Source organism: Ovis aries, chromosome 15, assembly GCF_016772045.2.
Source record: "Ovis aries strain OAR_USU_Benz2616 breed Rambouillet chromosome 15, ARS-UI_Ramb_v3.0, whole genome shotgun sequence".
NCBI lineage: Eukaryota > Metazoa > Chordata > Mammalia > Artiodactyla > Bovidae > Ovis > Ovis aries.
Window position 1 is genome coordinate 62430831 of NC_056068.1, and position 17969 is coordinate 62448799.

At 34.4% G+C, this 17969-nt stretch overlaps 1 protein-coding gene across 8 annotated transcripts in view; it reads left to right on the forward strand.

Annotated features, from left to right (window-relative positions):
- QSER1 (glutamine and serine rich 1) overlaps nt 1-15598 on the forward strand; it is a 78155-nt gene extending 62557 nt beyond the window's left edge. For 7 of the 8 annotated variants that reach the window (XM_060400042.1, XM_042233321.2, XM_042233325.2 and 4 more), the window contains 5 exons: nt 1120-1257; nt 3489-3586; nt 6773-6925; nt 10509-10604; nt 11856-15598. In XM_060400042.1, the coding sequence (XP_060256025.1) occupies nt 1120-1257; nt 3489-3586; nt 6773-6925; nt 10509-10604; nt 11856-11996 (626 nt within the window). In that variant the 3' untranslated portion in view covers nt 11997-15598. Of the gene's footprint in view, nt 1-1119; nt 1258-3488; nt 3587-6772; nt 6926-8331; nt 10350-10508; nt 10605-11855 lie in introns of those variants that run through there. The other variant, XM_060400044.1, reaches the window with a different exon arrangement.
- The last annotated feature ends 2371 nt before the right edge of the window (nt 15599-17969 follow it).

Consider the following 17969-nt stretch of genomic DNA (forward strand, 5'->3'; position numbering starts at 1 on the left):
TGCTCTTCCTGGAGGTAACTGTCATACATCATAGCAGAAGTGCTTTATATATACCTCTCATTTCATCACACAGAGTTTTAAGACATTTACTCAAGAGTAAAGATTTAATACAATTAAGTCTTTACTGCTTCTTCAAGGATTATTCTTAAGTGAAATCAGTGTTTGGGGTTATTTTTCCTTCAGATCCATAACCGTTAGATGGCAGTCACGGCAAGGTACATGGCTGCTAGTACAGTTTGGTGTCAGTGTCTCAGTTCATGCTAGCAAAGGCCCGCAGCAGTTTTACAGCATTACTTTCACAAATGTCAACAGAGTGACAAAGGTATCTAACATCTTAATGTTATTAGGAAAACAGCTTGACATCAGAGACCCCTGAAAGGGTTGTTGGGGAAACCCCAAAGGGTTTGGACCAAACTCTTAAGAACCCCTATTAAAGGTTGTGATGATGGTTCTATATTTGAATAAAAAAGTAAAACTTAAGACACTCCTCTGATCTTGCAGTTCTTACCATTGAATTTGAGTGAAATTGTTTTATACAGATTGTGTTTACATTAAAATTTTTAAAAATATGTCTTGACTCTGGACCAGAATTTTATAGTAATTTAAGTGTAGAAGTAAAAAGAAGAGATATGTATATGTTAACTCATACATTAGGTGTTTTATGGTTTCTTTACTAATTAAATACTAGAAAACCCATCCAATTTTGAAGTAGCACGACCTCACAGTGGATGTCTGGTAGGGCCAGGGGAGGGGAAACAGGTCCCTACAGGGCAAATGTTTCCAAATGTTGGGCTGGTATTGGACTTCAGAGGCATCTGGGGACTTTTTTAAAGGTGTAGCATTTACGCTTCATTACTACTCCAGATTCGTTTTAGTAAGTCCAGCAGTCTGTTTTTTGTTTTGTTTTGTTTTCAAAGCTCTCCAGTGATTTTGATAGGCACAATCAGCTTTGAGAATCTCTCATTCGAAATGTTTTTAAAAGCAGAGTGGGAGAACCTTGACTTTGAAGAAGTTTTATCTGTAACTGTTGATCTGCTTATAGGTAACTTGCTGTTGGGTAACGTGTTTTTAAAGTTGTCAGAAAGGAATATTTAATATTTCCTCTTTTCTCCCTCCCAGAGTTTAATCCTCCAGCTCCTTTTGTCACTCGTTTTTTGAACACAAGAGCAATGAAGGAAACCTTTAAGAGTTACATGGAATTGCTTGTCAGCATTGCTTTGGATCCTGACACAATGCAAGCCTTAGAGAAGAGCAATGGTACAGTTTGCTAAGTCATACTTTCTTGGCAGTACTTTCCAGATCTTTTTCATTCTTCTCTGTTAGTTGTATGTTTAATATGTGGTTTTTGTGATATATCCTATATGTTGTCAGCTAATAAACTGTTGATATCTTGGTTCTGTAAATACAGCTTTATATTTCATAGGATCATAGCTTTTCATGAAGTGTTTGAATAGTTGAACAATTTTATATTAAATGTATTTTTATTGATTTCTACTCATGAGAATACTCCAGTATTCCTGCCTGGAGAATTCCATGGACAGGAGCCTGGTGGGCTACAGTCCTTGGGGTCAAGAAGTGTTGGACACGACTAAGTGACTACCCACCTACTAGTTTCTTTAAATCCTAGAATCTTTTTCATCCTCATTACATTTCACTAAATATCTATATTATGTAGAAGATCCAGATTTCAATCAATTTTTATATTTCTGTTTTCTAATAATTGGAAAGATGAAGCAGATAACAGTGGTATAAAGATTAAATTGTATATTCATGTCCAGTAAAAGATACATCACAGAGTAAATATTTTCTAATCAGTTAGTAGTAAAACCATAAATGCCTTGGATTATATTTATTAATATTATTCCTTTTTTACTCTTTCTCTAGTAACTTTTTCTTCTGGTATAGTAGGGATGAAATTGCCATATGAAATAAGCTGATAATTCATATATCTAATGTTGCTTACTAATATTTACCCTTCAGCTACTACAGCTTTCACCAGGGACAGTTAAGAGAATGAAAGGATTAATGAGCCAGTTTCCATTATCCTTCTATCAGAATGAGTTGAACAAGTGTAAGATCAAAAAGATAGTAACAGTGAATAAATAGTAACAATATACTTCAACAGCAGTGCCTAATGATATAAATTGTTTTATTATTTTCATATATACTTTGACATACATTATTCCCCATAATCCCAGAACATCTTAGCCATTTTTGGAGTAAAGATAATAAGGCTCAAAAAGGTTAAGTGACATGCTTATTAAGAGCTCCCAACTTGCAAGTAGCAGCTGCTACTGCTAAGTCGCTTCAGTCGTGTCCGACTCTGTATGACCCCATAGACTTCAGCCCACCAGGCTCCCCCATCCCTGGGATTCTCCAGGCAAGAATATAGGAGTGGGGAAAAAGGATTAAATCCAAAGTCTTCTAATTTCTAGTCTTGCTTTTTTGATCATATAATCAGAAACAGTAACAAAGAGCTTGCAAGTATTTTCTCTGTCAATCAGAACTCCTTGCATCATAAAATACATATTTCTTAATAGTGGTCATTTCTAGGTAGTTGTATTTTAAATGATTTTTTTCCTATTATATATTTTTTAAATTTTTCTCCATTTAAAATGAAGGGTATAGATTTTAATGGTTCTATTTCAAAACAATCCACAAATGTTTAAAACTTGTTTTTGTAAAATGTAAATTTTGAATAGACTTAATCACTGCTAGAAAGATAAAATGAAAGCTATCAGGTATGTTGTGGTGACTTTGAACAGCGTTCGAAAGTATTCTTTTGCTGGTCTCTGTGCTTGTGATTATTGTCCAGATATAAAGAGTCATTTTATTTAGCTATGAAATTAGTAACCAGATTCTGAGGGTCTATATATACATTTTCAGAAAGGTCATTAAAGATAATTAGTATTATAAAATGCTGCTATGCTGATAAATTTTTAGTAACCTAAACTATTTACTACAGCACCAAAAGTAATTAATTTATACCCTGAGTGTATTTTTCTTCTTCTAAAATAACTATATGGACTCTTTCCTTGTGTATTTGAAAGTGAATTTTGACTATTTTTTTTTTGCCCCCTTATCCTTTGCCCCATTGTATAGTGAATTAAGAATATCATACTCAGTATTTTATTTAAAAATGTTTAATGTTAAATTTATGATTTGAAATATTATTATTGTTTACTTGGTAAATGAAGTATGGAGAGATTAGGCAGTTTGACCATTTGTTGATCAATTCTAATGCTGGGGTTAAAACCCAGGGCTTCTGTTTTCTCATCATAGTATGCTGCTGCCTTCTCAATTAGCTATTGTAAACTTTTTTTTAAAGCTAACTTTTAAAAAAAACCTTGTGTGCAATATTGTTAAATCAATAGTTTACACCATGAATTTAATGTCAGTCTGTTAATGTTTTGTGGGAAAGCTGTATTTCTAACAAGGTTTTGTGTTAATAGTTCATCCTATTACAACAAATTCTTATGTTGTTTTAGATGAGCTACTTTTGCCTCATATGAAAAAAATAGATAGCATGCTGAATGATAACCGGAAGAGACTTCTTTTGAATCTTCATTTGGATCAGTCATTCAAGGTATTTCCTTCACATGGTTTATTAGCAAACTCAGTGGCAATTATAGTCCTCGACGTAACAGGAAAGAATATTTTGGAAGTCATTCTCAGTTTTATAAAGTTGTCCACCCAACAAAAATTTGATTTTTATTCATTATGAGTCTTATCTGAACATGTCTTTTTATTTTATTAAGTACATTCTTTATGTTTATCATTTGTTTTTCTTTGCTTAAATTCATTTTTCAGGTTTTTATGTTCATCTTCTGGTGTTTTGTCGCTAAGTGGTGTCTAACTCTTTTGCGACCCCATAGACTGTAACCCACCAGTCTCCTCTGTTCATGGCATTTCCCAGGCAAGAATACTAGAGTGGGTTTGTCATTTCCTTCTCTAAGGGAATCTTCCCAACCCAAGGATCAAACCTGCATTGGCAGGCAGATTTTTTACCACTGAGCTGCCTGGGAAGCCCTTATATTCATGTAGTATTCCTTATATGTAATACTATAATTTTCAAATGTTTTCAAAAATGCTTCCCTTAATCTACTGTATTCCAATCTTGTTTTTCTTTTAACCCTTTTTAAAATTTTCCCATTTCATTGGAAGAGGACATGACAACCCACTCCAGTCAAGAGAAGTGTTTTTTAATACATTTGTATAGCTTTTTTATAAACAGTCTTTATTTTTGAAGCAGTTTTAGGTTCACAGCAAAACTGAACAGAAAGTGCAATTTCCATGTATCCCCTGCCCCTACGCATGAATATCCCCGCCCATTACCATCGTCTGTCTCCCACAGAACGGCACATTTGCCACAACTGATGAATGTACACTGACGCATCACGGTAACCCGAAGTCCATAGTTCACCTTACAGTTCATTCTTGTACGTTCCATCAGTTTGGACCAACATACCCACTATCATAGTATCGTACAGAGTAGTTTCACTGCCCCCAAATCCTCTGCTTTGTCTGTTCATCCCTTTCCCTCCCCTAACCTCTGGCAATGACTGATCTTTTTACTTTTACTCCATAGTCTTACCTTTTCCAGAATGTCATATAGTTGCAGTATGGTATGTAACTTTTTCAGATTGGCTTCTTTCAGTTACTGATATCATTTAAGTTTCTGCCATGTCTTTTTCATGGCTTAGTAGCTCATTTCTTTTTAGCCTGAATAATACTCCATTGTCTGAATACCCCACAGTTTATACATTCACCTACTGAAGAGCAACTTGGATGCTTCCTAGTCCTGGCAATTACTGCTGTACAAATTTGTGTGAAGGATTATGTGTAGACATAAGTCCTCAAGTCCTTTGGGTGATTTGTATAGCTTTCTCACATCCCTATTTTATCTGAACTCCAGTAAAAGTGAAGATCAGTTTCATTTTAGGTAGGTGAAAATTGATGCTCTGAGATTGATTTAGAGGTTGTAGCCAGTTAGTGTGCGTGTGCTCAGTCGTGTCTGACTCTTTGCAACCCCAAGGACTGTAGCCCACCAGGCTCCTCTGTCTATGGGATTTCCCAGGCAAGAATACTAGAGTGAGTTGCCATTTCCTTTCCCAGGGGATCTTCCTGACCCAGGGATTGAACCCACATCTTTCAAGTGTCCTGCATTGGCTGGGAGGCAGGTTCTTTACCACTAGTACCACCTGGGCACCCCAATTAGAGGTTAAATGACACCAAACGCTACTAGTCACCCTATAATCTTCACTGACACACACTTACAGAGGGGAAAAAAGAAATTCAGAAGTTAGTAAGATAATCAGTGCTAAGAATTTGCTCTGCTTACTCCTAATCCAGTATTTTCTGTTTAAATGCTGTCTTCAAGTGAAATAGTTTGTGGGGAGACACTATGTTTTCTGCAGACAATGAAATATTGTCAGATTATGTTCTGTGAATATTTACTAAATCTTACAAATGACCAGTTTTGGCTAACCATTTTAGAAATGTTGAACTATTTCCCTAAAGACTTGTGTTAAAATAAAGCCATCACTTGGAATTTAGTAGACTCAGTAGGTATTTCAATCTTATGCAGTAGTTTATGGTGGACAACTGAAAAATTTTCATATTCTTGTTTTCGTAGAAAAAACACAAAATTTCTAATTTTGAAATTATAGTTACTTAATGTAAACTGTAAATGGTAATAGTGATGTCTATGATAGATAATTTTCATTTATAGCAATTTGTATTTCAAAGCCAAAATATACACACAGTATTAAAAGTAAGAATGATGTGATGTAAAATACTACAAATAGTAGATTATAAAAGATTTTATTTTTAGAAATATTTACTACTATTTCCCATGATGATTTTGATAATTTTAGGAATCTTAAAGCCTTTTGAAGTTAATAATGTCTTTTTTCTCTGAAATACATTTATTTCCAATCATCTTGAGCATCTTGTTATTAGAGAAGTCGTTAAATTTTCTGCTTTCATCTCCATCCCATTGTTTCTAAATTTATAATCCATTTTTGTCTTTAAGTTCCATTTGTTATAAGGAGTAATTCTGGGTCCAGAATTTTTCAAACTTGAGCGTGTTTTATATGGAAAGCACTAGAGTATATAGTAAAAGCACAAATAATCTAAGAAAGAGAATGAAGCTAGAAACTAATAGCTCATTCTGATAGAGAATGCTGAAAGTTCTGTTGTTTCTATTAAATGAAACAGTTCACTTCTACACTTTTGCTTTAAAAATTAAGTTATTTGTTTAAGGAATGTAATGTGACCCCTGTTTGAGGGGTCACAGTACTAGGTGCTTGGGAACCGATACAGAATTTGGAAAAGAGTGACCTTGAAGGTTGAAACTGTTTATAAACAGATGAAACTTATAGCTGTCCTTTCCCTTGACTTGAAGCCTAAGAGACAACACTAAAAGGAACACTCTGCCTCATTCAGGAGTCCCTACAGTGTCACATGCTGTTGCTTAAATCAGGTCATAATGTTGGCTCATATCCAAGGGTGGGAAAACAGGTTCTATATCTTGATGGGAGGAGCTCCCACGAATTTGTGGCCATGTTTAACACCACATGTATGTTTGTGTATGTATGTAGGCATATATTGTATATATTTACCACACCCCATCAGTAACCCCCACATATATTTTTTGTGTATATATGTACATGTATGATTATACTTTTATATTAAAAAATAAATTTTCAATAGCTGGAGGTAGTCAAGCTCACGTTTTTCTAACATCAGTTATTCTTGCTTTATTCTCAAGAATGCCTTGGAAAGTTTTCCCGAACTAACAATAATTACTCGAGACTCTAAAGCAAAAAGTGGGGGATCTGCTATTTCTAAAATCAAAATGAATGGCAAAGCTTATAATAAAAAAACTCTAAGAACTTCTAAAACAACTACTAAATCTGCACAAGTAAGTATATATTGACTGATGTAATTACAGATTTTTCACTTGTTAATATAAATCCTACTTAAGACATTGAAAGGGGCAAGTTTTTTTAATTTTATCTTTTTTAAATTATGAAAGTATGATAATACATTTACAGGAGACTTGGAAAATACAGAACAAGGTTACATATGGTTCTACTATATATGACAATTATTTTTTAAGTAGATAAATTAAGATTTTTAGTTGGAGTTTCAATATCAGACTCTCAAAAATTAATAGAATCAATATACAGAGAAGTAGAAGAATATAGTAGACCTGAAAAGCACTGTGAACCAATTCAATATAATTAAGATTTATTCAGTTTTCACACAACAATAGGATACAAACTCTATACAAGATTCCATAGGCTATAAACTAGGAGACACTGAAACATATCTAGGGACATAAAACGGGGTGCAAAAATTTAATGGTCTAAAGGTATTGAAATCGTATAGCATCTGTCTTCTTATTACTGTGAAATTATGTTAGAAATCAATATCAAAAGATATTTGAAAAAAATCCATGTTTTTTCAAGTGCAGTGTGACATTTACTGAGAGAGATCTTCGACTTAGCTATCGAAAGTCTCAGTAAAATTGGACTGAGCCAACAGGAATTTGCTGTATGGATCAGGAAACTCAAACAGGGGCTCTGTATCAACCTAGAGGGGTGGGATGGGGAGAGAGGTGGGAGGGAGGTTCAAAGGGGAGAGGATATATGTATATCTATGGCCAATTCATGTTGAGGTTTGACAGAAAACAACAGAATTCTGTAAGGCAATTACCCTTCAATAAAAAGTAAATTTAAAAAAAATTAGACTGAGAAAAAACACAGAGTGATTGCAAGGAGGAAGGCATTTAAGTGAGAAGTTAATATTAAAGATACTTTAAACAAAATCTCTTATATTTGGAAATTAAGTATCCACTTTTAAATGATGGGTATATCTAAGACGCTATAGCAAGGAAAATTAGAAAATATTTGTAATAGAATGAAAGTGAAAAGAGAATTGATCAGAATTTGTTGCATGCAGCTGAAGCTGCTCAGTGCGATTAAACACAGTATGGAGTCTTCACTAAGGTATGAAAACAAATAATGGACACTAGCATAAACTTTTCTGAAATTTGGATACTGGAAAAGCAGGAGAGCTCCAGAAAAACATCTATTTCTGCTTTATTGACTATGCCAAAGCCTTTGACTGTGTGGATCACAATAAACTGGAAAATTCTTACAGAGATGGGAATACCAGACCACCTGACCTGCCTCTTGAGAAACCTGTATGCAGGTCAGGAAGCAACAGCTAGAACTGGACATGGAACAACAGACTGGTTCCAAATAGGAAAAGGAATATGTCAAGGCTGCATATTGTCACCCTGCTTATTTAACTTCTATGCAGAGTACATCATGAGAAATGCTGGGCTGGAAGAAGCACAAGCTGGAATCAAGATTGCCGGGAGAAATATCAATAACCTCAGACATGCAGATGACACCACCCTTATGGCAGAAAGTGAAGAGGAGCTAAAAAGCCTCTTGATGAAAGTGAAAGAGGAGAATGAAAAAGTTGGCTTAAAGCTCAACATTCAGAAAACTAAGATCATGGCATCTGGTCCCATCACTTCATGGGAAATAGATGTGGAAACAGTGTCAGACATTATTTTTTGGACTCCACAATCCCTGCAGATGGTGATTGCAGCCATGAAATTAAAAGATGCTTACTCCTTAGCATATTGAAAAGCAGAGATACTACTTTGCCAACAAAGGTCCGTCTAGTCAAGGCTATGGTTTTTCCAGTGGATGTGAGAATTGGACTGTGAAGAAAGCTGAGCGCCGAAGAATTGATGCTTTTGAACTGTGGTGTTGGAGAAGATTCTTGAGAGTCCCTTGGACTGCAAGGAGATCCAACCAGTCCATTCTAAAGGAGATCAGTCCTGGGTGTTCATTGGAAGGACTGATGCTAAAGCTGAAACTCCAGTACTTTGGCCACCTCATGCGAAGAGTTGACTTATTGGGAAAGACCCTGATGCTGGGAGGGATTGGGGGCAGGAGGAGAAGGGGATGACAGAGGATGAGATGGCTGGATGGCATCACCGACTCGATGGACATGAGTTTGAGTGAGCTTTGGGAGTTGGCGTGGCGTGCTGCGATTCATGGGGTCACAAAGAGTCAGACATGACTGAGCTACTGAACTGAAAACAAGCAAATATTTTACTCTGTTGTTAAATGTGAAGTGTGTTCAGGAGGAATGAGAACTTCTCTGGTGTAGGGAGCAGAGTCTCATTCTTTGTTTTTCTCCATTGCTTAGCACAGTATCTGGCATATAGTGAATGCTCACAAATTTTCTAAATGAGACTGATACTTATTCCATGCTTATATTTTTAATATTTTTGTATGTCATTGAATACAAATGCATAACAGATAAATGAGTATGCACACATTGCATAAGAATCAGTATTCCATATCTATAAAATTATTAAACTTGGAATTCATTTATTTTCAAACATAGTCTAAGTTATTTGCCATTTCAGAAAGTAGTTTAGCGACCTAGCGATTACCCATCAAAAATGCGTTTTGTAGAAACATTCATAAATACATAAAACCATATGCCTTTGCTCATTGTAAAATTGTTTGTAAGAACAATTCCAAATACATATCACCAGTGTGAGACTGAATAAAGAGCTACCGAGATAATGTAATACTATGTACTTTTAAAAAGAAGAGAGAGATTCAGTCTTTCAATAAAAAATTTTTTACTTCCTATAGTTAGTTCAGTCACTCAGTCATGTCCGACTCTTTGTGACCCCATGAATCTCAGCACGCCAGGCCTCCCTGTCCATCACCAACTCCTGGAGTTCACCCAAACCCATGTCCATCAAGTCAGTGATGCCATCCAGCCATCTCATCCTCTGTCGTCCCGTTCTCCTCCTGCCCCCAATCCCTCCCAGCATCAGAGTCTTTTCCAATAAATCAACTCTTCGTATGAGGTGGCCAAAGTATAGCTTCCCCAATATAGTTCTAAGTATTAAGAATACAACAGTGAAAAATGATCCAAAATCCTTGCCCTCAATTTCTGTGGGGGAGTGAGGGCAGTGCTTAATCAATTGAAAGATACCCAAGTTTTGTTTAGGTTAAAAAAGTTATGAAAATTAAAATTGTGGAACAATATGTGCAGTATGAACTCCTTCCCATTACAAAAATTAGTGTTATTAATATATGTTATACATGGGCGAAACATGGAAGAATATATTACATGCTGTTAACATTGTTTACCTCTGAAACAAGACATAGAATTCTTTTACCTTATAAGTCATCTTTTATGTTTACTGTTCAAACTTTTCTATAATGTTTAACTTTTTGGAAATAGTATACTTACATGCAGAAAAAAATAAAGATTTTTAAATATGATTTAAATTCTAATTTTGAATAAGCATCTTGTCCATATTAATACATATTAATACTAGCCATATAAGTCTTTTAAGATTTGCATTGAGAGTTTTGCTCTAACATTTTCATAAAAGTATTCTTAGTTCAGATGCTCCATGAAATAAATGTGTATAAATTCTTTTCTTTTTATAGGAGTTTGCTGTTGATCCAGAGAAAATACAGTTGTATTCTTTGTATCATTCACTGCACCATTATAAATATCATGTTTATCTGATATGTAAAGATGAGGTAATTACTTTTTTTGTCTTCTTAAAAAGGAAATGTATGTTTTCCTGAACTTTAAGAAGATTGTAGCTACAATATTTTTATATGTAAGTTTTAAATGTTGCGTTCCGTTTACAGCTACTACAAAATATTGGCTCCATTCCCTGTGTTATACAGTATATCCTCATAGTCTGTCTTGCACCCAGTAGTTCATACCTTCCACTCTCTGACCCCTGTATTTCCCCTCCCCCTCCCACTGGTAACCACTAGTCTGTTACCTAGATCTGTGAATCTGCTGCTTTTGTTGGATGTTCTAATTAGCTGCAGTATTTTTGAATGCCTTAAAAAGAATTGTTAGAAATAATTTTTTAAAATATGCGTCTATGCTATCTCTGTTAAATGCTGTGCTCAGATTAATCTGAGGCTCATTGCTTCTCATAGGACCTGTGAGTGGTAATGTTTTTGAGCTGTTATATTTGTTTTACATTGCCATGATAAATGGCACTTTATTGCATTTTCTTCTCTCACAATATATAATCATCCTGTTTAATTAATTCATTTTAGTCACTGCTTTGAATATCTTACTGTCCTCTTTATCACCAGAATGGCCTTATCCCACTTAATTGCAGAGAAATGGGGGTTTCGCCCCTTGGCGTGAAGAAATTATAGTTAAAATTTAATTGTATATTTTCAGTATCATAATTTAAGTTGCTCAGAAATTATATATGACCATACCACTTGATGGATGGGATATAAGGATTAACCTCAGGGATTAAATGGTTGTACACAGTAACCTTTTTTGACAAGCATTATCAGTTTTTTAATTTAAAAGGGATAAGTGGCTCAAGGCTGTATAATCATGTATTTTATAATGATCTGGTATGGAAAAATGTACATAAATCTAAAATCTGTCTAGCAAAGGAGAAAGTAAGTATGGTCACACAGCATATGTTGGGTATTTTTACAATGCTCTGGAATGCAGGAACTGACCCCAAAATTTGTTATTCCACTTTTAACACAATTGGACGGAATTGAGAAAGTTTGAACCACTTCTCCTAGCCTTCCTCCTTCCCCACTTGGAGCCGACAATGATAGGATTAGACCATTCAGATTTATGTGAGATAGTCATTCTCTGCAGATGGAATTTTTAAAAAAAATCAGTATTTGGCAAATTTTTAAATCCTCTTTTCATTCAGGATAGAGAAACAGTGAGCCTTTGTGAAGAGCTTATAAAGTGATAAGTATAAACTAATTTAGTATTTCTTTTCATTTTAGATTTCTTCTGTGCAGAAAAAAAATGAAGATTTAGGACAGGAAGAAATTGTGCAGCTTTGTATGAAAAATGTTAAATGGGTAGAAGACCTATTTGAAAAATTTGGAGAACTTTTAAATCATGTACAGCAGAAATGTTCCTAACATTGCCACAAAAGTTCCATCTTATTTTCTGGCACTAATGAGATGGCAGAGGCAGGTGGTCAAAGGGGGGCTCTGGAGACCTCAGATAATTGAATGTCAAGCAGTGGTCTTATGTAGGCACACCTGCTTTGACCATGAACTTGCATCGTGGCCTCTGCTAAAGGACAGTGGTGCTGCCAAGGAAGTCAGTCCTTTGGAAATGAACCTGAATGTCACCGTGTTTTTATCCTGATGAATGATTTTTCTATTTTGTAAACCGTTGGGTAACTGAGTTTTATTTTCAGAAATGTTTTTTGACAAATGATGAAGCATGCACTAAATATAATTTTTCTTTATTGCTAGAGAGATAACACTTAAGTAACTTGATTATTTTTTTCCTGACTCTGACCAAACACCAGAATGAAAGAGAAGTGGCAGAAAGCATATGTTTATCTTCATGTCTGACCACAAAACGGAAAGTATTGTACATTATGTAAGCAGATCTGGTGTGACATGACATTCTGTATGAGAATATCATCAGTTTAAAAATGTAAAATTCAGAAACGGCATTCTGCTTTATGAACTTTTACTCTTAACATGTTCAGGAAACTGGATGTGGAATTGGTGCAATTCTATGACTGCTTTTTGTGTCAAATTATATGGTGATGAAAAAACAATGACATACTATTTTCCCTATCTCAAAAGAAAAGTATTTTCCTTTATACCATTTTTCCTTTGGAAAAATTTTCAATTGTACATTTTATTTCACTAATAGTTGTATTTTTCACAAGGAAAATGTTGTGGTTATAATTATGTTTGATGTATCTATACTACACTTTTCATTATTTTCAGTAAATCTTATTTAGTTATATGTTGAATTTCTATTGTGAATTTATCTTGAGGTAACCCTCTTTGTTTATACAGATTTACTTCAGTGTTTTCCAGAATATGCATTCAGTACTAGAATTAGTTTAGCTTTATAAATGGGGTTGTGTTAGACACTGCAGTCATTTTCTGATTCGTGAAAATAAATTTCTTAGTAAACTAGCACTTGGTTAACTGATTTGTCAAAATTAAAATTAACCACATTCTACATTTTGAAGAATAAAATTTGTAACTAGACCACATGCAGTGTTAAACACAGCCAACCTGACTCTTAGAACTGGAAGCGGTAGAGTCCTCCTTCTGGTGCCTTTCCAACCTTTATACATGCTATTGTAGCTCTCTTTAGTTGGATAGCTAGTGTTTCTTCAAGTAGTTTAGCTGAGACCGTGAATGTATTAGGTTCAACATGACCTTCTGTTTTTATTTCTGTTTGCCAACAGGATGCCTTATGTGTTTGAGAAAAATTTTTTTACTAGTGTCCCAGTGATCTTCTTTTTTAGGATTCTAAAGAAGTTGTTAATCATCATACTCGTGTTTATTTTACCACCATTTAGTGCCTTAAGTCCTATCAAAAAAGCAGTGTTACTGCTCCATGCCCAAGTAAGACATGCTGACGAGGCTATTGCTGGTGTCTTTATTTTGAGTTAACAGGCCAACTTCTTACACTTAAAACCTCGGTAAATTGGCAAAGAATTAAAGATAGCATGTAACTTGATTTGAGAATCAAACAAAGTAGCATTGGGTGGAAATGGAGTATTTGAGTTCAGCTTACATATTTATTTCTGACGGTTATCTTATTGAAAGCAATAATCCTTAATCTACCAATCCTTATACCTGCTGTTAGACAAGACAGAAGATAGAAATTCCTCTCAAGAATTAAATGTTCCATTTCTGAACATTTAGGCAGCTTATTTTGAAAGCAAAAGTAACTTATTAGATTCATTTTGCCTAACTCCAATAAGAGAGTATCAGCACTGAGAGCAGCATAACATTAATTTCACTAAGTGGAGAAAAGTAGGAAGCAGCCATATTTCTTTCTGATACTGACTCTGGACAGAATTGGTTTCTTTTCATTTCCAAAGTGCAGAGTAGAGAACTACATCATCTAATGTAGGATTGTAAGTACACATCTTTATGTTACTTCCCACAGCTTATTTCCCTGAATCATTAATGATTTAAACATTTTAAAAGCCATGCTGCATTTAGGTAACTCTTGAAGTACAAGTTTGAAATCACTAGCCACATTTCCTTCATCATAAGGCCCATGGAAAACAGAGACATTCCTTGTTTCCTGTAGAAAATAATTCCATTTCCTTTTCAACTGCAGTTGCCTTTCAGCTGTTTGCAGTTGTATTCATATTAGAAAACAAGTGTTCTCATTAAACCAGAGGCCAAGTCTATGATACTGCCTGAAGGAAACTCAGTTACTTTGCACCATCTCTCATTTGATCCATATAGCATAGGCAAAGACATCAAACTCAGGCCTTCGTGAAGTGGGACTATTACTATGACATCCACACACAAGTCCTTTCTTTGTATGAAATTGAATAGATACCTGGCTGGTTAGCATTCACATTCCTTGCCAGGGAGTTTGAAATGTGTAATATAGAAATAAGCTTAGGTCATAGATAGAGTTCAAGAGATAAAGCACATATTGCCACAATCCAGGAAAACGTTTTTAAGAAAGATTGGATTTTTGTACCTACAGAAACCTAGACACAATTTACTATTTTTTAAAAAATTGTTTTGTTTTGGTATTTACTCCTAGTTCAGATTAGTGGAGAAGGAAATGGCAACCCACTCTAGTATTCTTGCCTGGAGAATCCCATGGATAGAAGAGCCTGGTGGGCTACAGTCCACGGGGTCGCAAAGAGTCAGACACGACTGAGCGACTTCACTTCAGATTAGTGGTTAGAGAAGGGGCCTCCTTATTCCCATTTTCATGATGACTTAGTTTCTACTTAATTGACCTAATGAAGTCATAAATTTATAATGACAAATTATAGTAAACAATAGAAACTACCCACTTTTGTATTATACTATCAAATAGAAAACGATGAGATAGAAAAATCTAAATTTTAAATGGCTTAGAAAATATTCAGATTATCTTTAAATTTCTAAATTTCATCTAATTTCTAAAACAGAATTATAGGTGAAAATTATAGGTGACTCATACATCCCTTACTGTATTTCAAAGTCTCAGTTTCCTTTTAATATATGTATTTATTTTTGTTAAAGCAGCTATTTTCCAACCTGTGACTTTGGAGATACACCCATAAAACTAATATGGCATCAGGGTTATTGAATCAGCTTTGGGTCCCAGAAGTTGCTTCAGATGTGCACGTTGTGAATTTTATTGTATCTATAGAATATAATTTTTGTTTTAAACTGTAGTTTTCTCAGAAATACTTTTCAAAGAGTGAAAAATTCCAGGATAACTGCTTCTGTGTCAATTACACTTGACACATAACTGCACAAATGAACAATGTACACTATTGGTTGTACATTAACTTACATGTACGACTTTCGGCATCTGTGTTCACAAATGCATGTTTTTGCAAATCACCATTATTTATGTGACAATAATTGAGGTTAAGGTTACAAGGAAACCTGCATTTGTAGTCCAGAGTTTTAAGTGGTCCATAATACAATGTACGGAAATGTGAAAGACAATTTTGTATATTTGTTTGTTACTAACTCAGATCATTAAAATGAAAACAATTTTTTAAACAACAAAATCAGAATGTTTTGGGGTTTGGTTCTTTTGTTTTTAAGAGTTGAAAACTGAGGTATTGTATTGTTCTTGTATCATCATGCTATAGATTCAGCACGTATTATGAAGTCCTAAATAATTAGGTACAAATGGTAAGGGGCCACCCATCATTTTCTCAAATGATTGTCAATGTTTGATGAATTATTCAGCTTCAGCTGACAATATCAGAGAGTACTTAGGACTTTCTGTGTTGAGATATGACTCTTACCCTTTCTCCTTCTATAAAGAAGTATAAATTCTGTAATTTCTAAGTTTTATTTGAAAACAATGCATAGCTAGAAGCAATTGCTAATATCCAGATACTTTTAATTATCTATGTAAACTGTTGAGTAGGTAAAAAAGAATTTTGTCTTGACTGATCCTTTGCTTTTCAAAATAGTAACATTTTGCCTTTACTTTTACGTAAATATTTTAAAATGTTAAGTATTTCAATGAAAAACATTGTCAGCATATTTGCTAGGTTTTAATTAGTCTTGAATATTATAAAGCACTTTTCATTCCTTGGTTTATTTTACATAGTACAGAAATAAGACTTTATCAAAAAAGCTTTAGATGTGTCTGACTGTTTGCAACCCCATTGACTGCTGCACCCATCTTTTTAAAAATACACTTTATATCTCAGAGAAGATCTCTTAAACTCAGTTATTTAAGGTGACCTTCTCAAGGAGAATGTGAAAGAGGATACTTCTTTGTACAGAAATAAATTGAAGAATACGAAAAATATATTTTAAAAAGATACAAATCACTCTCTGCTTAATCTTGACATCAGCCTAAAACACATTCTTAATTTTCAGTATGGGCTGAGTCACAAGATTTAAGCTTTATTGCATTGTCCCTTTTCGGTGGTATGGCTTTAAGTAAATTCCTAAATTTCAGAGACACTCATGTTTAAATGAAAATTGAAAGGCACATTCCTAAGTGAAACAAATTATCTGGATTATTGATCAACTTAGGTTACGTATGTATCTTTCTTAGGTTAGCATGAATAATTTAGAACTGACTGGTTTCAAATGAAAGGAAGATACAATTACCTATTAGCCTATTGTTAAGCCTTATCTATTTTGTGATGTTAATCAGTAGTTAAAAAATTGTAAGAATAGCTTATGTTTTACTTAATTTACCTATGATATATAGTATATTGTTTTCCCTCAAATACAGATTTTCTTTTTATTTTGCTCCTTACAGTGTTTAAGGCAAAATGAAAATCATTTAAGACTTAGAGTTGAAAATAATGGACATAGTGGGAATATTTTCTTAAATTGCAGCCAAAATTATCTTTCTCCTGTCCTTCCCCTCTTTACAGCCTTTCCATGACTTTTCATTGCCTTTAGCCCAGACTGTCACAGTCTACAAGGAAAGAACAGTTCTTTCCCCATTGTGTCACAGGCGTAAGGAACATGTAGGTTTTTCTTGCCTTCATGTTCCCTCTGCTAAACTATTCATCTCAATCTTCAGATTTCACTTTAACATCATTTTTGTTTAATCAGAGTAGGTTGGTTTTTTTTTTGAAGTATAATTGATTTACAATGTTGTATTAATTTCTGTTGTACAGTAAAGTGACTCAGTTATATATAAATATACACTTTTTAATATTTTTTCCATTATAGTTTATCCCAGGATATTGAATATAGTTCCCTGTGCTATACAGTAGGATGTTGTTGTCCATCAACTCTATATGTAATAGTTTGTATCTCCTGACCCCAAGCTCCCAGTGTCTCCCTGCCCCACTCCCCTCCCCCCTTGGCAATCACAAATCTGCTCTCTATATGAGTCAGTTTCCGCCTCATAGGTTCACCTGTGTCGTATTTTAGATGACATGTAGAAGTCATATCATATGGTATTTGTCTTTCTCTTGACTTAATATGATAATCTCTAGTTGCATCTTGCTGCTGCAGATGGCATTATTTCATCCTTTTTATGGCTGAGTAGTATTCTGTTGCATATGTATGTACCACAGCTTCTTTATCCATTCATCTGTTGATGGACGTTTAGGTTGCTTCCGTATCCTGGCTATTGTAAGTAGTACTGCATAAACATTGGGGTGCATGTGTTTTTGAATTATGGTTTCTTCTGGGTATATGCCCAGGAATGGGTTTGCTGGATCATATGGCAACTCTAATTTTAGTTTTTAGCCTGTAACAATTTACATTCCTACCAGCAGTGTAGGAGGGTTCTCTTTTTTCCACACCCTCTTCAGATTTACTGTTTGTGGATTTTTCTCTTTTTTTTAATTTTTATTGAGGTGTATTTGATTTACAATGTTATATTAGTTTCAGGTGTATAGCAAAGTGAATCTATTACTTATATATATGTATATACACACATATATATTCAGT